This window comes from Anomaloglossus baeobatrachus, chromosome 2, assembly GCF_048569485.1.
Source record: "Anomaloglossus baeobatrachus isolate aAnoBae1 chromosome 2, aAnoBae1.hap1, whole genome shotgun sequence".
NCBI classification, from domain to species: Eukaryota; Metazoa; Chordata; class Amphibia; order Anura; family Aromobatidae; genus Anomaloglossus; species Anomaloglossus baeobatrachus.
This window is the reverse complement of record NC_134354.1, coordinates 700,609,709-700,633,099: the sequence shown is the minus strand read 5'-3', so window position 1 is coordinate 700,633,099 and position 23,391 is coordinate 700,609,709. Positions and strand designations below refer to the sequence as shown.

At 43.0% G+C, this 23,391-nt stretch overlaps 1 protein-coding gene across 2 annotated transcripts in view; it reads left to right on the top strand.

The window, feature by feature from the left end:
- CAB39L (calcium binding protein 39 like) overlaps positions 1 to 23,173 on the top strand; it is a 123,794-nt gene extending 100,621 nt beyond the window's left edge. For both annotated transcript variants that reach the window (XM_075334559.1, XM_075334560.1), the window contains exons 6-9: positions 5,274 to 5,333; positions 13,718 to 13,783; positions 19,339 to 19,482; positions 21,436 to 23,173. In XM_075334559.1, coding sequence (XP_075190674.1) covers positions 5,274 to 5,333; positions 13,718 to 13,783; positions 19,339 to 19,482; positions 21,436 to 21,615 — 450 coding nt within the window. In that variant the 3' untranslated portion in view covers positions 21,616 to 23,173. The remainder of the gene's footprint in view (positions 1 to 5,273; positions 5,334 to 13,717; positions 13,784 to 19,338; positions 19,483 to 21,435) is intronic.
- The last annotated feature ends 218 nt before the right edge of the window (positions 23,174 to 23,391 follow it).

Here is a 23,391-nt window from a genome sequence, read left to right as displayed (position 1 = left end):
CTGCATGTCATTGTATGACGGCATTTTCTACACTGGACATGGTGGTGAATTCCACATAAGAAATCCCCTTAGAATCGGTATCTAAAACTGATGAAAACATTGCCACAGATGGCTGCAAATATGTGACTCATCTGCGTGTATCGAAATTTAATGTGGTTATGGTCAGGATGCTCCCGTTGTGCGGCTTCCTGCGAATAGCTTCACATTTTATTTTTTTAAAGGTGAGCAACACATACAATACAATACAACGCATACACATACAATACAACACATACACATACAATACAACACATACACATACAATACAATACAACGCATACAATACAACGCATACAATACAACGCATACAATACAATACAGTACAATACAATACAGTACAACACATACAATACAATACAACGCATACAATACAACGCATACAATACAACGCATACAATGCAACGCATACAATACAATGCAACGCATACAATACAACGCATACAATACAACGCATACAATACAACGCATACAATACAACGCATACAATAAAACGCATACAATAAAACGCATACAATAAAACGCATACAATAAAACGCATACAATACAACGCATACAATAAAACGCATACAATAAAACGCATACAATAAAACGCATACAATAAAACGCATACAATAAAACGCATACAATAAAACGCATACAATAAAACGCATACAATACAACGCATACAATACAACGCATACAATACAACGCATACAATACAATACAACGCATACAATACAATACAACGCATACAATACAACGCATACAATACAACACAACGCATACAATACAATACAACGCATACAATACAACACATACAATACAATACAATAGTTTTGCTATACTGTGTATATACATCGCTGGAATCGGGATCTCTGTCTTCACATAATGCTGCTCTAAGATTAGGTGGTGAAAACCTGCTGTCAAATTCCCTTTGAACTCTACATCATACAAGTTTTTCAAGTCAGACAGACCATTAATTATTCAACACTGACTGGTGAAGTACATTAATAGAAAAGGACTCCGGGGTACTACAGTGTGTGGCTGGCACTCCTGCACCGGCATCACACCTCTTGGTACTATGCCCTCACTACTGGCCACAGGGTTATTGTCCCTGCACATAACACTTTCCTCCAGGATAAGGCTGTAGTGGATCAGTTGGGTAATAACCATAACGCTTATGAGTTATTTTACTGTATTAGGTTTGTAATATATTACTCCTCTTTTACACAGAGATTGCATTTTTCATCTTTAACTGATTTTTTAGTATTTTATACAATATTTTTACTTTTTCACCGGTCCCTTGTTGTCATATATACATTCTCGTTCCTGCAATACCTAGAATCCACAGAACTGCGTCTATTTCATTCAGTTGCATTATGCTAGTAACCTAATCCCTCTCAGGAATGTGTCTCTGATTTTAGCAGGGATCGTGTACCCATAAGGGTTAACAGGCAAGTGTGGAACCTCTGCTGTGGGTTCTGCTGTGTAAAGTGCAGGGGTCTTTGTTTGCTTTAATGCTGGTATAGTTGATACTGCTTTATACATTTTTCTATTTTTTTATACAATTTTACTTAAATATTTTATTTTACTTTATTTTAGGAGACATTTCCTTCAAAGCAGTTATAGAGAGACATGTAGTGTAACCATTGCTCCTAGACCTTTAGGCTATGTGCGCACTAGAGCTTTTTACCTGCGGATTTACCCGCGGATTTGCCCCGGAAATTTCTTGAGAAATGTCTGCAATCTTTGTGCAGACATTTCCCATGAAATTCAATGAGAAAAAAAAATAGCTGTGCGCACTGTGCGGATTTTTCTCAAGAAAATTTCTTGAGAAAATTTTCTCGAGAAACTTTCTTGAGAAAATGTGCATGTCCATTAATTTCCGCAGGTACCGGGGGTATTCCGCAGGTAGCAATGATGTGCGGTATACCCCCGGAATAGCCGCGAATTACCTGCGGGAATGCTCATCGCTGCCTGCGGTTTTGCAGGAAGCGATGTCATTATGTCAGGAAGAGGAAGCGGAGCAGACGTCACACTCCCTGGACGCCGCACAGAAGCACTTCCGTGCGACCTCCAGGTGCCAGTCTGTGTCCTGCTCCGGCCTCGCGGCTGCCTGCACTGCAGGGTGTCAGTGTCTGCCCGCAGTGTCAGCAGCCTGTCACGCGGCAGCGCAGGCAGACACTGACATCCTGCAGTGCTGGGAGCCGCGGGGATGACGATCGCTGCTGTCAGGAGGTGAGATCATTACCTGCTGTGACGATCTCCTGCCTCCTGACGTCAGCGCTGTCTATGCCCGTCTCACGAGCGGCCCGAGACTGTCACTAGCGGTGACGTCACGGGCTCTCGCGATACTTCTGACAACACAGTCAGTGACAGCGCTGGCGTCAGCAGTACAGGAGATGATCACAGAAGGTAATGATCTCATCTATGCTCCTGATGGCAGCGCTCGGCATCCCCTGCAGTGACCTGGGCTGACCTATTGATGTTAGCTCAGGTCACTGCACAGCTCTCCCAGCCAATGGGGAACATTCTGTTCTTCATTGACTGGGACAGCGACTATGGTATGGATCGCCGTGGGACCCACCCCCTATTGGATTACGCCGGACGTGGATTGATTGTTCTTTTCAATAAATTGGTTAAAGAGGCTATGTGGGGAGTGTTTTTTCAAATAAAACTTTTTTTGTTGTCTATTTTTTAATTACTACTGACTGGGTTGGTGATGTCGGGTATCTGATAGACGCCTGACCTCACCAACCCCAGGGCTTGATGCCAGGTGACATTACACATCTGGCATCAACCCCATATATTACCCCGTTTGCCAACGCACCAGGGCGCGGGATGAGCTGGGGCAAAGCGCCAGGATTGGCACGTCTAATGGATGCGCCACTTCTGGGGCGGCTGCGGCCTGCTATTTTTAGGCTGGGGAGTGTCCAATAACAGTGGACCTCCCTAGTCTGAGAATATCAGACCCCAGCTGTCCGCTTTACCTTGGCTGGTGATCCAATATGGGGGGGACCGCACGTTTTTTGTTTTAAATTATTTATATAATTTAAAATAACAGCGTGGGGTGCCCACTGTTTTGGATTATCAGCCAAGGTGAAGCTGCCAGCGGTGGTCTGCAGGCTGCAGCCGTCTGCTTTACCCTAGCTGGCTACAAAATATGGGGGGACCTCACGTCGTTTTTTTTTAATTATTTATTTATTTTATGGCTAAATACAAGGCTAAGCACCCTTTAGTGCCACATGAAAGTCACTAAAGGGTGCCAGCTTAGAATATGCAGGGAGGTGGAACATTATATAGGTTTTTCTCATCTATCTATCTATCTATCTATCTATCTATCTATCCATCTATCCCTCTATCTATCTATCTATCTATCCATCTATCCCTCTATCTATCTATCTATTCATCTATCCATCTATCCCTCTATCTATCTATCTATTCATCTATTCATCTATCTATCCCTCTATCTATCTATCTATTCATCTATCCATCTATCCCTCTATCTATCTATCTATTCATCTATCCATCTTTCCATCTATCCATTATCTGTCTATCGATTATCTTTATTATTTATTGCAGGGACAAACCTGCGGTAAATCCGCGGCAAATCCGCATGCGTTTTTGCCGCGGATTTTTCCGCAGGTGCGGAAATCTTCCACTCCCAGAAGTTTCTCAAGAAATTTTCTTGAGAAAATTCACATTTCTAGTGCGCACATAGCCTTAGGCTTCCAGATACGGCAAAGTGATGATGATTTCAAGAGAACCTGTCACCAGATTTTGGCCTTCTAAGACCAACTTTATTTACGGAAGAAAATAAAGGCACTCACGGCAGAAACAGTTAAGCCAGTGCCCTGCTAATTGCTGATGAGTTATTCCATTAGCTAGAGGCACTCCTTAAAGGGAACCGGTCACCAGATTTTGGCCTTCTAAACTAAAACTAGCACCTTAATCAGCACCTGTGCTGCATTCTATAAAGGTGCATGTTACCCCCTGATTCCCCACTCCCCCTGTAGACCTTAAAAATACCTTTATAAAACCTCCCACCCTGCTCCGGTGTGAGCGCCGTCCTAATCTGCGCCTCCTGTCCATCCTTTCGCCCTCCTCCTGTGCTGATTGATGTGGATGACGCCTCGTATGCCATCCACATAGGAGGGCAAAATCTCCATATTCCCTGCTTGCGCAGGCGCACTTCGCTCTGCCCTATTGCGGGTAGAGACACAAACATAGGTGCGCCTGTGCGAACCAACGAGTTCTCTACACAGGCTTGAGATTTTTCCCGGCGATGTGGATGATGTCACCCCCTTCATCCACATCACTGGGAAAACCTTGCGCCTGTGCAGAGAACCTGCTGGCTTGCGCAGGTGCACCGATGTCTTGGGCTCTGTCCGCAATAGGGCAGAGCGATGTGCGCCTGCGTGAGCCAGGAAGATGGAGACTTTGCCCACCTATGTGGATGGCGTACGAGGTGTCATCCACATCAATCAGCACATGTGGGCGAAAGGAGGGACAGTAGGCGCAGATTAGGACGCCGGCAGGACCGGAAAATTTACATACAAGGCGGGAGATAAAGGTATTTTTGGAGTCTACAGGGGGGGGTCAGAGGGTAACATGCACCTTTTGTAGAATGCAGCACAGGCGCTGCTTAAGGTGTTAGTTTTAGTTTAGAAGGCCAAAATCTGGTGACCGGTTCCCTTTTAAGGAGTCTCTAACTAATGGAATAACTCATAAGCAATTGCCCTGCTAATTGCTGAACTGTTTCCGCCACAGGTGCCTTTATTTTCTTCTGTAATTAAAGTTTTTCTTCCTATTCTGTATTGGAAAACACATCCTGACAAAAGATCAAAAAATGTAACAATAAGATTATATGGATATCTGGAAATATCAGGGGTGTTTACTGTTTTATTTTGTTTTTTTTTTTTTTTGTTTTTTTATACTTTTACTTCCCATGCTCCCACTGGTTGAAACTAACAAACGGAGCTTTACTTGACAACCCTGCATCTCCGGCTGTTGTGTCAGGCTGCAGCGGTAACCTCAGCACTGCAGCTTGTCAATAAAGACCGTAGTCTGCAGCGAGGAGCTGGCGCTGGAGCCGGGGAGGGGAAGTAAAGCTCCATCTGTTATTTTCACCCAATGGGATTGTATGAAGTAAACTGATTCCTGGGACACCCCTTTAGTACTGTATATAACATAAATGCTGCTTTACTACAATTGCTCATTTACTGTGGCTATTTGTTGTCTCATTTATGTTTTAGGACTTGCTAACAAGGCACAAATTGACAGTAGCTGAATTCCTAGAACAGAACTATGATAGAGTAAGTATTTATTTTTAGGTATGTGTATGAAAACTTGTATATAAAACTTCATTGTGTTTACACTTGTATCAGTCATTGCATTTTCGTGGTGTTTGTCCATACTCATGGAATATTGATAAGTTTTGAACTTTTCTATTGAACAAATGAGAACAATGAGATACTGATATCTGGTCAGCCCTAGCACCGCTAACACCTGAGTGGTGGATGTGTGTGTATCTCAGCAATCCTCAGCGGCACAGTGGCTCAGTGGTTAGCACTGCAGTCTTGCAGCGCTGGGGTCCTGGGTTCAAATCCCACCAAGGACACCATCTGCAAGGAGTTTGTATGTTCTCCCCGTATTTGCGTGCGTTTCCTCCAGGTACTCCGGTTTCCTCCCACACTCCAAAAAATATACTGATAGGGAATTTAGATTATGAGCCCCAATGGGGACAGTGTTGCCATTGTATGTAAAGCGCTGTGGAATCAATAACGCTATATAAATGAATAAATATTATATTATTATTATTATATTAATCCTGCGTGAGCTAATCAGCCTGGAGTACACTGACCAATTTACGGTGTTAAATGACCGTTTATTGGCAATACTTGGCAACCATTGCTCATTTTAAAGGGACTCTGTCAGCAGGTTTTTGCTATGTAAGCTGAAGACAGCATGAAGCCCCATGGCTATCTGTGCAAGTGCAGTCTGACTCTTTAGAATCAGATAGAAACAAGTAGAAGTTGCACTTCAGAAGCATTTTCATAAATGGATAGGCATAAAATATAAAAACCATAGACCGCATAAAGGCTAATTGGAAAAATATTGCACTTGCTGAACATGTTGTGATGCTATAAAAGGACCATAACATTTAATTCCTGCAAGAGTAAAGTGCAGAGGTATTAGAAAGTATAACACCGCATGAGAATTACAGCGGACACCCCACCATTGATAAATAGCCCAGTGGCTATTAAAACAGAGGTGACATATGAAAAGAGAACATGAAAATAAATAAGATTGACGTAGGTAGCTTAGAAATTAGCTGTACAGAGGTAACCTAATGGTCTTAGCACGTAAAGTAAAGGCACCGAGTAATGGATACCTCTAAGGATAAAATGCAATGGTAGTGAGGGCTGAAAAAATGCAGGAAAAGCAAGGAACACCCCAACACGCGTTTAGCTTCTTCCAAATTGAGGTGACACGGGCGGCACGGTGGCTCAGTGGTTAGCACTGCAGTCTTGCAGCGCTGGGGTCCTCGGTTCAAATCCCACCAAGGACACCATCTGCAAAGAGTCTGTATGTGCTCCCCGTGTTTGCGTGTGTTTCCTCCGGGTACTCCGGTTTCCTCCCACACTCCAAAGATATACGGTACTGATAGGGACCTTAGATTGTGAAACCCAATGGGGACAGTGTTGCTGATATATGTAAAGCGCTGTGGAATTAATAGCGCTATATAAATGAATAAATATATATATTATTTCAAGATCACCGCTTTGATGAAGAGCGGTTGTGTAATTGCACTTGCAGCAACCACACTGAAATCAGAAGAAGAGTCGCAGCGTCCTATGTTTTTATTAGTTATGCAAATCAAAAAGGTCCGTGGAGCCTCTGTTAGGAATCTCAACACGGAAATATGACCAGATATCCCTCCGGGAAGCACCTAGCCAAGGAGTGGCTCTTTTTAGGAGACCACCATATTAAGTGACCCCGAAACAGCTGTCTGTGGATGGATACCTGGCCTTGGTATTTCCCTTGTCATATCTTTAAACTCCATATAACTGAATAGGATAACGGAAGTGAGCACTAATATGTATATATTATGAGTGCAAGCCAAAAAATACATACTATACAAGGATAAGGCTGCACATCAAACTTAGATAATGGTATAATGCCTCAAGCATATGGAAAAATATTGGAATATACAATGAAAAATGCTACTTGCTAATTTGAACATGTGAATAATGAATTGCATACCTGCCATGAATATTAGGACACAGGAGATATTTAGCAATCGCATTGATCAATGTAACTGAGCCCCAAGACCTCGTCAAGGTATATCTCTATATTGGGGTCCCTGGCTCTGTGACCCTAACTGTGTGTCATCTCATTGCAATTAAAAACTGCTGTGGGTGGAGAGGGGTAACTAAGGACTTTCTTATATAGGAGATGGAAAAAAAAACATGGCCGAAAGGGGCGGAGCTGTGTTCACATTCAGAAAAAAAAACTACATATAACTGAATAGGATAACTGAAGTGAGCACTAATATGTATATATTATGAGTGCAAGCCAAAAAATACATACTATACAAGGATAAGGCTGCACATCAAGCTTAAAAGGGCCACTAAAAGGGCCACTTAATATGGTGCTTATGGTGGTCTCCTAAAAAGAGCCACTCCTTGGCTTAGTCCTTCCCGAAGGGATATCTGGCTATTTTACCATGTAAAGACTCCTAACAGAGGCTCCATAGACCTTTTTGATTTGTATACTTCCCAGGGGGCAATGCACCTAGGATTTCATTGTGTTGAGCGCCCTCGCTGGCTGCCGGCAGTGTTTTTCTCTGGCTGGTCTCCCCGAGATCCGTGATTGTTTTGTGTTACATTAGTTATGGTCTCTACTCTAATTTTGTGAAGGTTTTGCTTATTCTCAGGAGGGCCTTCTCTATTTATTTGGCATAGATATTTTTTTGTAATATCTATGTAAAACAAGTCATCACCAATCCAAAGGATAGGTGGTAACTTGTAGGTCAGTGATTGTCCGACCGCTGGGACTGCACCGAACAGCAGAATGGGAAACGGTTATCCCCATCAGAATGGACGGCAGTGTCCATGCTCGGCCTGTCTTCCATTCAGTCCATATGGGCCATTGAGTATTGCACTAGGCTTTTTTCAGGCATCTGACGTGCCGCAACATTTTTTTTAAAATGGATAAAAATTCCCAGTTGAACATAAAAATCCTCTGATCTGAAGATTGTTGTGGATCCTGGAGGTGGGACGTTCACCAGTCAGCATTTTATCACCAATGGTATGGATGGGTAGTAACTTGTTTTAAATGGGAAACCCCTTTAAAGAGTTGTCTGCCAACACTAAAATCTGCAGCATAGGTGCTTGTTAGGGACCTTGTGCTAAAAGGATCCAATCCTTTAGTAGGGTGGTTGGAGAGGGGCTGGGTGGTCCGCAGCAGCCTTCAGCGCTAACATTTACTACAACAGAAGCCAAGCTAACCTGTAAGATGAGGGGTGCTCTAGATGATGAGTCCCTGCCCATGGTGCTTCAAATAGTACAATAGTATATTAACATACCAAAAAATTTCTAGTAAACGTAATTTAAAAGTATGGCTCCTTTTAGTGCATTGGTCCTTTACGAGGACTTGCTTCAAAACCTTTTCAGAGCTAGCAGAGTTGCCTTTAATATCCCCTTCTGTCTCCTTATCTGATTATCTTACAGTATTGACCTTAGTGAAGGTCTCAAACTCCTGAAGTAAAATGAAGTAGTGGTGACAAATTGGAAACCGAAATCCTGCTTTGACCTTGCATTTTTCCACTGCGGCGTTGTGTATTCCTCTAATAGAGGAGGCTTGGGACACGATGACAACTCCCCTCTGGAAATAGACAGCTACAGTGATATTTGGAAAACTTGTTCTTTCAGGGCAGAATCTCCCAGGGGAGAAGTATGTATTTTGTGGTGATGGGATCAATGGTGAGTGGTGATGTTTAGGTTCCAGGTTTAGTAGCTGTTACTTAGCAGACCCTGATTACTGTCCTGACTTTACAATGGAACCATTAAACGTTGCAGTATATTTTGTTTTTGAATATTTTTCAGCGTTTTTTTGCATAATGCTCATAGATGTTGTCTGCTCTTCACTGCACAGAATTTATGGGATCTGTTTTGCCAGAGCGTACAGACGCTCGGCGTGCAGTGTAACACAAGGGTTACAACAGGGGTGGTATAGAAGGTAGGTCCTGGCGATGGGGAGATTGGACACCTCCTGCAACTCACCTGAGTCTGTACCTCAATGTCCCTATATGGGTCCTTCACTTCCCCCTATCACACTTCCCCGGTCACATTCACGTGCCTAGGCCCTCACCCTGGCTAATGAGAAGGCCAACAGGAGAACTAGTCTCACAACTGCAATAATAGAACACAAGGTGAGAGAGACCAACAGGGTAAAAGACACAAAAAAGAAAGCAAGACTCCTCAGCCGCAATAGTCATGACTACTCCGCTTCTTTCAGAGACGGGATCTTTCCAAAGTGGTCAGCAATAGAATGAGAATCAATAACTGACATCAGATGGTAAGATGCATGAGTTTTGATAGTGAAGGGGAGTGACCACGAAAGACCTCCACCTGAGATTAACGCTACAAAGAACAGCCAGATAGGAATGAGTCCTTAACCCCTGCAGCACTAAAAGAAAGTATATTCAGTCAAATACAAGTTGTAGACCCGCGAACAATAAGGCGTTGTGACCTTTTGGTCCCAGACTTACCAGAGGTCTCAGCAGAGGGTGGACACTGTCCTGACGGGATCGCTCTTTATAATAAGGATTGGGGTAAATTGTTAACGTTTAGTTCTGCTGAGCTAGGGGGTTAATCTACACTTGTATATTAGGTAATGGTATATAGAGCAATACGTGTAAATGAGAGGGCACAGAAAAACAGCAATTTCCAGGACCACATGACAGCACCACAGAAATAAGGGTGCTGTCATGATGGATCCTGGAAACATCATTACCGGTAGGTAGTAATTCCTATTTTCCAGGACCACATGACAGCACCCTTATTTCTGTGGTGCTGTCATGTGGTCCTGGAAACATCATTACCGGTAGGTAGTAATTCCTATTTTTAAGAGAGTTAATAGCAACTGGTGTTTATTTTCAATACATTTCAAAGCCTATACTGACTGAAACTGAAAAACATTGAAACTTGGTATCTGTACTGTGAGCAGATGTGGTTATCTGCTGTACCATAGCTCAATGGCTGATATTCTGTGTGCCAGCTCCTGTCCTGCTCAATTATTGGATTAATCACACTCTTAAAGAAAGATTATTGATATTATGGAATTGCAGAATATACATTTATATACAATAAATATTTCCGTCATATACAATCTACATGGGTCCAGTGTGGAAAAACAATGCAGCATCAGGACAGTCCGATTTATCGTAGTTGCTTTGCCCGTCCATTACCAGACAGTATTATCAAGTTTATAGCCGATTAAATTATGCAGAAAGGAGAGACGTAAACTTGGTCTGTCCGAAAACTGCGGATGTCTGCTAATGGGGAAAATGTCTACTGCAGCCCAATTTGAAGAAAGGTTTGTAGGTGTAAGGTGTATTCTAAAATGTCTGTATATCCAACGCTGCTATATAATGATGATCCTCTTCTGGGAAATGCACCTTCAGCACCCTACACCAGGGAGAATAGTGCCCTGGAACATCACAAGTCACTGGTGGTCTGAATCCTTCTTCTTTTTTTTTTTTTTTTTTTTTTTAAAATCCGGTTTCTTTTTATTAACCAATTAAACACATATTACATATGGCAGTTCATTTCCCCAAAAGAATACAGAGTAAAGAATAAAACCATCTTCCATCGCAAAAACAACCTTTTAAATTATACAATAACATAAATTGAACAATGCACCTGTAGCCCATACTCCTCATCAAAAAAACATCACTAGGTAGAGGATTCATTTCGATGTACCACCATGTCCGAAATATGCCACATCTTCCCGGGCCACCTTCTTTGTTTCAGAAACACAGAAGTTCTCCCTAGTCCAATAAATGCCTAACCGGTTATAAGGAGAAGGACCTTGTCTCCCATACTATCTTGCAGTAGAGCCGAAGAGAAAAGCCCTGGAGTATCCAGCCACGTCCCCCAAATCTTATAGAATTCCTTGTAACGCATTTCTTTTAAGGTGTACCCCTCTCCTACCAGAGAATATCGTTGACTCTCTCCCTAAGGTCCCCAATGGCCGGAGGAGCCGGGTCCAGCCAGTGGTAGGAAAACCGTTTCCTAGCCTGATATAGGAGTCGTGTGATACTGATCATCACTGGCGAGCTCAAGTCCGCCCCCCCCCCTCCAGGAGACCCAGAATGCACGTGACAGGCCTTAGCTGCAATCGTATGCTGAAAGTTTGCGCAATCAGGGCTAATACTGTCCTCCAGTATTCCTCGATATTCCCGCAGGACCACATCATATGCAGCAGATTGGCATTCTCCCGCCCACACCTAGGACAATGGTCATCTGTCCGGATACCCATCTTATACAATAGACTAGGTGTCCTGTACACTCTATGCAGTAGGAATAGCTGCGACAATCATTGACTTTCGGATACGGCCAGGCTCTGAGTCTGAGACAAGACTTCATCCCATTGTTCATCTGTCAGGTGGCCCAAGTACCTCTTCCACTTTTCTCTGGCTTGCAAAGGGAATTTAGCAAGGTATCTAGGTAGCATCGCTGTATATAGCCTAGAGATAACACTGTAGGAGCGGTCAGAGGTCAGCAAGTCCGCGAGGGTGTGATTCCACTCTATACTAATGTCCATGTGTCGTGTCTGTGTCTCGTAGGCATGTTGGAGTTGTAGGTACTGATAGAAGGAACTGCGGTATCCTACAGTATCTGGGAAACCAAATATACACCCCTATCCACCCACATTCTCCAGGCCAAACATTTCTGCAGTTCTAGTAGACCGTGGTTATGCCATAGAGGCCAGTATTCCGTTTTTCCTAGTATTCACAGCAATGCCTTCCCTCTATCCCACACCTTGTATATCAGCGCTAATATTGGGTGTGATTGTCTGTTTTTGGGAAGGTATCCCGCTTCCAAAAGGGCTGCCGGGTGTCTCCATCTTGTAAGGCTCCTCACCAGTTTGCCCCCAATCTCATAAGTGTCGCCCCTTCCCCACCCCCTAAAATGCTGAAGCTGCACCACAATATAGTAGATCCACGAGTTGGGGACTGCGAGACCTCCCTCCTCCTTCCCTCTGTGCAAAGTCTCAAGACTTATTCTGGCCTCTTGCTTTTTCCACATAAACTCCCGAAACAAGGTGTTAATGTTACAAAAAAATTTCCAGTGGATCCATATCGGGGCATTGAGAAGGAGATGCAAGAGTTTAGGCATCAGCAGCATTTTTAGCAGGTTGGCACAGCTTGTAGGGACAGCGGGAGTCGGCACCAAGCATCTTATCTATAAGCTGAGACAACTTAGGTTCTAAATGTAGATTATAATATAATACTCCCGTGGTCAGGCACTAAACACTATCTCAAGATATTTAAATTTGTCTACTTTTGGAATTTTCAACCCAGGGGTAGCGAAGTTAGGTGGAAGTGGATCAAAAGGGAGCAAAGCAGACTTTACTCGATTTATTAGGAGCCCCGATCGTTCCCCAAAGTCCTTAATAAGATTAACTGCCGGACCGAGTGACATCCCCACTTCCCTAAGATACAATAACAGATCATCCGCATAGAGGGATACTTTATGCTCCAACCCTCCAAACCCCTTGACACTAATAGAGATGTGGAGCATAGCCGCCAGTGGTTCGGTTGCCACTGCGAACAATAATGGAGAGAGAGGACAGCCCTGTCTTGTGCCTCTAGCCAAACTAAAAGACGATGAGGTGCAACTGTTAACCTGAATCCTGGCTCACGGAGAGGCATATAATAATTTAATCCAGCCTATAAACTTACCCCCGAAGCCCGGTGGTCTGAATCCTAATATATATGTTCTAATTGACCCAACAGGGGATTGTTTTAAGATTCAAATCAAATCTGTGACTAGGTTTTTGCCACCTAATCTGATAAAAGCACAATGTAGAGAGATTCTAATGAGGTGCCACTAACTGAGCAGCTTGCTGCTGTTTCGATAGTCACTGTTTTATCAGCAGGAGATTATCAGTAGAGAGGACTAGTAAACCATCTGCCATGTAGTTTTCCAAATTCATGAACTCTATTATAACCCCACCAATGATTGGCAGCTTTCTGCGTATGCACGGTGTACACAGAAAGCTGCCTATCAGTGGTGTGGGCGGGGTTATACAGGGCTCAGCATTCAGAAAACTGGAAGATCTGGAGCATATAGAACCATGAGTTTATCAAAATTGTAGCAAGCAGCCCAGTAGGTGACAATGCATTGCTGAAACCTGGGTCTCTGCCCCTACATCATGCTGCTCTCAGATGGGGTGGCAAAAATCTAACAGATTTCCTTTAAATACAATATTTATTTATTTTATTTTTTTTTGGGGGGTGGTTTCTGTATATAGAGAAAACATAAGAGAAGAGTTCTGTGTACAAAGTCTTCATACTTGGACACTCTGGTTGTAAACAAATGACACCATTTCTTTTCTCTTCTATGTACTATATGTAATTTGTATTTTTGTGTTGTTAGTATTTTTTTTTCTTCTTGTATCTTTCTAGATATTTAATGACTATGAAAAACTTCTACACTCTGAGAACTATGTGACTAAAAGACAGTCATTGAAGGTAAGTGCGTAGAACATGCTGGCCTCATGAAAACCACACATTGTCAATATGGCTTATTCTTCCCTCCACAATACCAGAATCTGTAGTTCTTTTAGAAGGTAGCAAGCAGTGAAGTGATACTGGTTTGTAACACCTCTTCAGTTCTGTCCCTGAAATGAGATCTTTTGGGCAGGACCAGCTAAATATCTCATGTGCAAGGAGATAACACGGATTTCCCCTACAGTATATTTTTGAGAAGTACAGTAAATATTTGGCTGTGAGATTTTACCATGCATTATGTCAGAATTTGGTATATTATGTACCCCAAGTTTAGATATCGTAAAATAGTAGCAATTTCCTACTATTTAAGTAGCAGTAGCAGCAGCAGCAGTAGCAGCAGCAGTCGCAGTCTTCTTCTTAGCTCTGGTAAACATACACACACATCCCTGTAACTACACTTAGCTCTGGTAAATATACACACACATCCCTGTAACTACACTTAGCTCTGGTAAATATACACACACAGCCCTGTTACTACCCTTAGCTCTGGTAAATATATACACACACAGCCCTGTTACTACACTTAGCTCTGGTAAACATACACACACAGCCCTGTTACTACACTTAGCTCTGGTAAATATACACACACAGCCCTGTTACTACACTTAGCTCTGGTAAACATACACACACAGCCCTGTTACTACACTTAGCTCTGGTAAACATACACACACAGCTCTGTTACTACACTTAGCTCTGGTAAATATACACACACAGCCCTGTTACTACACTTAGCTCTGGTAAATATATACACACACAGCCCTGTTACTACACTTAGCTCTGGTAAACATACACACACAGCCCTGTTACTACACTTAGCTCTGGTAAACATACACACACAGCTCTGTTACTACACTTAGCTCGGCTGAATATACACACACAGCCCTGTTACTACACTTAGCTCTGGTAAACATACACACACAGCCCTGTTACTACACTTAGCTCTGGTAAACATACACACACAGCCCTGTTACTACACTTAGCTCTGGTAAATATACACACACAGCCCTGTTACTACACTTAGCTCTGGTAAATATACACACACAGCCCTGTTACTACACTTAGCTCTGGTAAACATACACACACAGCCCTGTTACTACACTTAGCTCTGGTAAATATACACACACAGCCCTGTTACTACACTTAGCTCTGGTAAATATACACACACAGCCCTGTTACTACACTTAGCTTTGGTAAACATACACACACAGCCCTGTTACTACACTTAGCTCTGGTAAACATACACACACAGCCCTGTTACTACACTTAGCTCGGCTGAATATACACACACAGCTCTATTACTACACTTAGCTCTGGTAAATATACACACACAGCCCTGTTACTACACTTAGCTCTGGTAAATATACACACACAGCCCTGTTACTACACTTAGCTCTGGTAAACATACACACACAGCCCTGTTACTACACTTAGCTCTGGTAAATATACACACACAGCCCTGTTACTACACTTAGCTCTGGTAAACATACACACACAGCCCTGTTACTACACTTAGCTCTGGTAAACATACACACACAGCTCTGTTACTACACTTAGCTCGGCTGAATATACACACACAGCCCTGTTACTACACTTAGCTCTGGTAAATATACACACACAGCCCTGTTACTACACTTAGCTCTGGTAAATATACACACACAGCCCTGTTACTACACTTAGCTCTGGTAAACATACACACACACAGCCCTGTTACTACACTTAGCTCTGGTAAACATACACACACAGCCCTGTTACTACACTTAGCTCTGGTAAATATACACACACAGCCCTGTTACTACACTTAGCTCTGGTAAATATACACACACAGCCCTGTTACTACACTTAGCTCTGGTAAACATACACACACAGCCCTGTTACTACACTTAGCTCTGGTAAATATACACACACAGCCCTGTTACTACACTTAGCTTTGGTAAACATACACACACAGCCCTGTTACTACACTTAGCTCTGGTAAATATACACACACAGCCCTGTTACTACACTTAGCTCTGGTAAATATACACACACAGCCCTGTTACTACACTTAGCTTTGGTAAACATACACACACAGCTCTGTTACTACACTTAGCTCTGGTAAATATACACACACAGCCCTGTTACTACACTTAGCTCTGGTAAACATACACACACAGCTCTGTTACTACACTTAGCTCTGGTAAATATACACACACAGCCCTGTTACTACACTTAGCTCTGGTAAATATACACACACAGCCCTGTTACTACACTTAGCTTTGGTAAACATACACACACAGCCCTGTTACTACACTTAGCTCTGGTAAATATACACACACAGCCCTGTTACTACACTTAGCTCTGGTAAATATACACACACAGCCCTGTTACTACACTTAGCTCTGGTAAATATACACACACAGCACTGTTACTACACTTAGCTCTGGTAAATATACACACACAGCCCTGTTACTACACTTAGCTCTGGTAAACATACACACACAGCCCTGTTACTACACTTAGCTCTGGTAAATATACACACACAGCCCTGTTACTACACTTAGCTCTGGTAAATATACACACACAGCCCTGTTACTACACTTAGCTCTGGTAAATATACACACACAGCCCTGTTACTACACTTAGCTCTGGTAAACATACACACACAGCCCTGTTACTACACTTAGCTCTGGTAAACATACACACACCGCTCTGTTACTACACTTAGCTCGGCTGAATATACACACACAGCCCTGTTACTACACTTAGCTCTGGTAAATATACACACACAGCCCTGTTACTACACTTAGCTCTGGTAAATATACACACACAGCCCTGTTACTACACTTAGCTCTGGTAAATATACACACACAGCCCTGTTACTACACTTAGCTCTGGTAAACATACACACACAGCCCTGTTACTACACTTAGCTCTGGTAAACATACACACACAGCCCTGTTACTACACTTAGCTCTGGTAAACATACACACACCGCTCTGTTACTACACTTAGCTCGGCTGAATATACACACACAGCCCTGTTACTACACTTAGCTCTGGTAAACATACACACACAGCTCTGTTACTACACTTAGCTCTGGTAAATATACACACACAGCCCTGTTACTACACTTAGCTCTGGTAAATATACACACACAGCCCTGTTACTACACTTAGCTCTGGTAAATATACACACACAGCTCTGTTACTACACTTAGCTTTGGTAAACATACACACACAGCCCTGTTACTACACTTAGCTCTGGTAAATATACACACACAGCCCTGTTACTACACTTAGCCCTGGTAAATATACACACACAGCCCTGTTACTACACTTAGCTCTGGTAAATATACACACACAGCCCTGTTACTACACTTAGCTCTGGTAAATATACACACACAGCCCTGTTACTACACTTAGCTTTGGTAAACATACACACACAGCTCTATTACTACACTTAGCTCTGGTAAATATACACACACAGCCCTGTTACTACACTTAGCTCTGGTAAATATACACACACAGCCCTGTTACTACACTTAGCTCTGGTAAATATACACACACAGCCCTGTTACTACACTTAGCTCTGGTAAATATACACACACAGCCCTGTTACTACACTTAGCTTTGGTAAACATACACACACAGCCCTGTTACTACACTTAGCTCTGGTAAACATACACACACAGCTCTGTTACTACACTTAGCTCGGCTGAATATACACACACAGCTCTATTACTACACTTAGCTCGGCTGAATATACACACACAGCTCTGTTACAGGCACACACATCATTGTACACATAGCTCTGCTGATTTTACACACACACAGCTCTGCTACACACACATCTTTGCTATATATGCACATGCACAACCCTGCTACAAGCGCGCGCACACTTTGCATCCAGCTATTCCACCACACACGCACACTTTGTATATAAATAATGTGACGCACAATTTGCTCATTACAGGAAAAATTGGAAATAATGGGCAAAACGTACATCTAGCTAATTACCTCATGCCCCACCCCATCTTGTAGGTAGCTGTATGCAGTTTAGGCACATTATACCACTTTCCCCCTGCAATGTGCAAACTGTGCGTCCAGCTACTTACAAGGGGGAAGGGATAATGTGCAAAATATGTCACCCCGTTTGACGTATCTAAATGATTTATATTGGCATACAGGTAATAAAGTGGTGAAAATAATCATACCTGTCTGCCTCATATCAGATGCCTTCTTGTGGAAAAATCATCTTTAATCCCTCTAAGTAAAAGAGGTCTTCCAGGCTATGGGGCAGATGTTGCCCGGAAGATACCGCTACCTCCTTGCTTAATTAGCGTAGTTGTCACCTCTCATCAGCATCGCAGTATCCCTGTGACATCTAGTTGTGGTCCTGAAATCCTGCTCCATCACACCTCAATTGCCGACATTCCACTGTAGCGTTCTGCTCACCTATGGGCATTTATTATTATTATTATTATTATTATTATTATTATTATTATTATTTATTTTTATAGCGCCATTTATTCCATGGCGCTTTACAGTGAAAGAGGGTATACGTACAACAATCATTAACAGTACATAACAGACTGGTATAGGAGGAGAGAGGACGCTGCCCGCGAGGGCTCACAGTCTATAGGGAATGGGTGATGGTACAATAGGTAAGATGTGCATTGGCTTTGTTTCTTCTGTGCGGCCGCTGGGTGACTGAAGCGTAAGTAGCAGTGACTCTCCGGCGCCTGCGGAGAAGAAACATAAAGCCAAAACCCATAGAAGGACGGAACACTACAGTGGAACGTTGGTAATTGCTGTGCACAGGTGCGGGATTTCAGGACCACAACTAGACATCACAGGGATACTGTGACGCTGAAGGGAGACAGATTCCCTTCAATTTAGGAGTACATACACCAGTCAGACGCCACCGGGCCCCCTCTCCCATAAGGCCCCATATCACTGGAGTGGCCTGCTGAGTGCGGCCCGCCCCTCCTTATTTGACCAGGACCCCAGCACTTGCCCTGTGTGCTGGGTGGAGACACCAGTCAGTCCAAGAAGCATAGTCCCTGACTGAAGTATCGCAGTATTTCAGAGAAGGTCATAAACTGCTCCAATACCGCAGCCAGTATCTGATTAGTGCTGCTCGTTATTCTCATGTCCGGTTTGATTCAGCATTTTCTTTTACTGTATAGTAAAGGGCAAAGAAACCATTGCACGCGTCGATGGCAAAATTTCTGTTTTCTTTCCTTTCTGCCTCTTCTCTATAAGATGCAAACTTATTTTTTAAAATCAGATTTGATTGTTGTAGCTAAAAAAGAGCATCTTATAGTGCAAAAAATCTGGTATATAAACATGAAGGCTAAGATTGTGTCAGCACTAATATGGAGGCATGGTACGGCACTAATATGGAGGCATGGTATGGCCACACATAGACAATATAAGTGTAGAGCTTCCTTTGTTACTAAAAGGTGATGTAATTTAGTATTGGTGTCATCAACTTCTTACGCTTCTGCGCTTTATCTTTTCCAATTCCTTCTGTAGCTGCTGGGGGAGCTAATCCTTGATCGGCACAACTTTTCCATCATGACAAAGTACATCAGCAAACCAGAAAATCTGAAGCTGATGATGAACCTGCTGAGAGATAAGAGCCCCAACATCCAGTTTGAAGCGTTTCATGTGTTCAAGGTAAAGTATTCAGCCCCTTGTGAGGATCAGGGGGGTCTGTGTTTTGTCAGGCAGCAGAGTCGACATGTGTACAACATTTTATAGGAGCGATCCAGACAATGTACTCGAGGCGAGTGTCCAAAATCCCATGTACGTCACAGGTAATGGAAACACGCAACTAGAATCTATTTCTGTACGGTTCTCGGAGCATGATGGATGGAAGGATGCTTACAGTGATGGCTGCCGCAGAAGAAAATAGTGTTCCCGGTGTTAGGAGTGCCATCTAGTCACAAACAGGGGTGGGTTACATTTTGTATAACCACCTAAAATTAAAAAAAAAAACAACTCATGGAGTCACTAAAGCCACAGAATTACTATGAAAAATAAGTCTTATAGAGATAATAAAATATGTCTCAGTATACATCGTAAATCCTTTCTTGAATGTCCTACATCTCAAACACCTTAAATTCTGCTCCATTCATAGTCAAAATGGACGTCTCGATTCTTCTCAATTACAGATGATCACTTACCTTAGTGACTTTTACATGTGCTTTGCCCTCCCGCCTTCCCATCAGAGCTCTATGCATAAAGGATAATTGTTATTTACATGAAGTGTACAAATTGCTGTCTTGCTGCAATACCCCCTTAAAAGCGGATTAAAAATATGCACCCCAAAATGGTATTAGTAAAATTTACAACTCCGCTTGCATAAAACAAGCCCCCCATGTGGCTTTATGGATGGTAGAATAAGTAATCACTTACAGAATGCAGCATGCAAAAGGATTAAAACGTTAAAAAGAAAATCATATACTTGATATCACCCAATTCATACTAACCTGTACAATATAGTTAAAGGGAACCTGACATGAGATATTTTACCTTAGTTCAGGTAGCATGAATCAGATATGCGCTATGTATGTCTCAATGTACTTTGAAAAGCTGGCCGAGGACGATACATCTCATGTGACTAATCTGAGATCTGTCCTTGGATACTTTTCCCCACCCGGCTCCCCAAAATTGACAGGTTTCTTCTTATATAGTGAAAGAGCTGTCAGTCCAAAGGAGTAGAGCAGTCAGAAGCCGCTAGGACAGGCCTTACAATATTCGTCTGAGACACATAGTCCACCAGTTGGATTTTCACAGTATCCTTTATCTGAAAGGTCACATTTTACACTTTGGGTGGTTGATCTATGCTGCCCAATCCATGGGAAGTATTATCAGGCACTGGCTGTATTATCTCAGCCTGTTTGACTCTGAAATGTTGCAGTGTCCCAGAGAAAAACATACTTTAAATACTGGCCGGGGACCGAGGCACGCGGCAGACTATTCGGACAGCCGGGGACCGAGGCACGCGGCAGACTATTCGGACAGCCGGGGACTGAGGCACGCGGCAGACTAGTCAGAGAGCCGGGGACCGAGCCACGAGGCAGACTAGTCAGACTGGCTAGTCCGTGGCGGTTTCTCCCGGCTTGCTGGCCTGAATTGACAGGTCTCTGCCTACATGTGGATATAGGGAGAGATGTCCGCCTAGGGCAGCGGGTGGGCACAAATCGCCAGGGACCTGCCTGTCTGACTAGTCTGCCGCGCAGCTTGGCCCCCAGCAGCTATTAATGTATACTTTTCTCTGGTACACCGCATCATTTCAGAGTCAAACATATCTGGCTGCGCTAATACCACCATCGCCTAATACATGCTGCCCACAAATCGTACAGCGTGGATTAGCGGTCAGGAGTTCTGCAATATCATTTGTAAAATTGAATATGTGTGAAATAAGGAAATGATATATTTTACAATAACTCAGGGACATGCCAAGGGAGGTGGAATTGGGCTTTCCCATTTTGTGTCATGTATAATTTATATCTCTAGTAAATTCCATGTATTTCTCGTTTATAAGCTGATACAGTCCATGTGGCCCTCCAGCCAGAACATCACGTCTTCCCTTCTCGTCTTCACTCATCTCGTCTTACATTTTAGGTGTTTGTAGCAAATCCAAACAAGACGCAGCCAATTGTGGACATCCTGTTAAAAAACCAGACCAAGTTAATTGAGTTCCTGAGCAGCTTCCAAAAGGAGAGGACGGATGACGAACAATTCTCAGACGAAAAGAACTACTTGATCAAACAGATCCGAGACTTGAAAAAACCCAGCCCATGATGATCTCCCGCGCTGCATCTACCACCGATCATCTGAATAAGTGTTTTACGGAATTGTCATGGCATCGTCAGTGCCTACGTTTTTTGTTTCTATTTAGTTTATTAGCTGCCAAGAGTATAAAGGTTTTATATTAAAACGTAAAAAAAAAATATGTTCTTTATAATCAGTGGGTATGTGAAATTTGCAGTTGGGTGCGAGAGGAGTCTCATTGTCCTCACAATCACTAGGGAAGGTCACTATGATGATGTGAATCTGACTGAAGTAATTATTATTTTATTTTTAATGTCACTTTCCAGATGTGCAGTACTAGAGGTAAATGTGGCCTCCATGCAGAGCATCTTACAGGGAATGGTGTATGGTATAATTGGGGTTACTGCCCGGCTCTCTGGTGGTAGTACGTAGCACCACAGACTTCTATACCCCTTTGCCTGTAGGACATTTCTTCTCCAAATGTTCCCAAAAATCGACTCTCATCATGGGTTTCAAGAAATGAGTCATCTCTCCCCTTTTAGCTTTTTTTGGTGACCACTTTAAAGCAACTCTCCACCCTCTCCCTAAAAAATGACAATAGATTTTTTTGCATGTATAGCCACTTTCCCTGCTGTCCTCTGGTCTTCACATGCTGCTTTTTGGATTTTCTTCAATCCAACATGGATATGGTCAGCGCAGTGGCATGGAGAGCGCAAAGCTAAGAGTAAACCAAGCCTTCCCCTGCTAGGAGATGGACACAACGCCAGTGTCAACAGTGCAGATAAACAGTGGGGAAACAGAGCGCCCCGGACCATAGGGTAAAAAAAAGAAAAGAGATATCATACATCCAGGTAATCTGCTCTCCTGACTGATTGTATAGGCACAACTCCTGTGAAGACTCAATACCAGTTGCTGCTGCCCCATGTCTGGTGATGATCTCCACCAGGTTGCTTGAAGGAAAAGACAATTCAGGGTTTTGGGCTGGGCTAACCAAAATGAAGATCCTTGATCCAATTATTTAGAAGTCTTTTTAATTTCACACCGCATTCCCATAATAGATGTTGTATTTTTCAAGTATAAAAGCCAACCCTACCTGTACAATACAGTGGTTTTTACACTTGAAAAAGATGCCAGTCCAGCCTGGAAACGCGTTGTGGAATTAAAAAATAAAAACCCCTTCTTTAGTATTGGATCAAGCATTTTCATTTTGGTTAACGCAGCCCAAAACCATGAATTACTTTTCCTTCAATGTCAACGATGTGTGTCCATCCCTCAGCACACGAAAGAGGAGGCATGGTTTAGATTTAGCAGTCGGCTATGAGAATTTTGGATGGAAGACGACCGGAAGCAGAGAAGAAGGAGGCTGCGTCAGATGAATAGAAGTCAGCAGGGAAAGTGACTATACATGCAAAACGTATTGTCACCCTTTAGGTATAAGGAGCAGGATTGTTTTACTTTTAAAGGGAACCTGTCACCAGATGTTCATAATACTCACCTAACGGTCGGTGCGGAGCAGACTGGTCGGATGGGTGTCTCCGCTCTCTAGGTCCTGCGCCTCCTCTTTTGGCCATATTTGTCCTCCTTCTGAAGCTAATGTGGATGACAAGTTCTACATCATCTACACTAGTCGACAGTGAGGTCCTGCGCAGGCGCACTCAGCAGATCATAGTATTGTAGTGCGCCTGCGCAGGACCTCAATTATCGGCTAGTGTAGATGACGTAGAACGCGTCATCCACACTAACTTCAGAAGGAAGAGAAAGATGGCTGAAAGAGAAGGTGCAGGATCCGGAGAGCTGAGACACCCA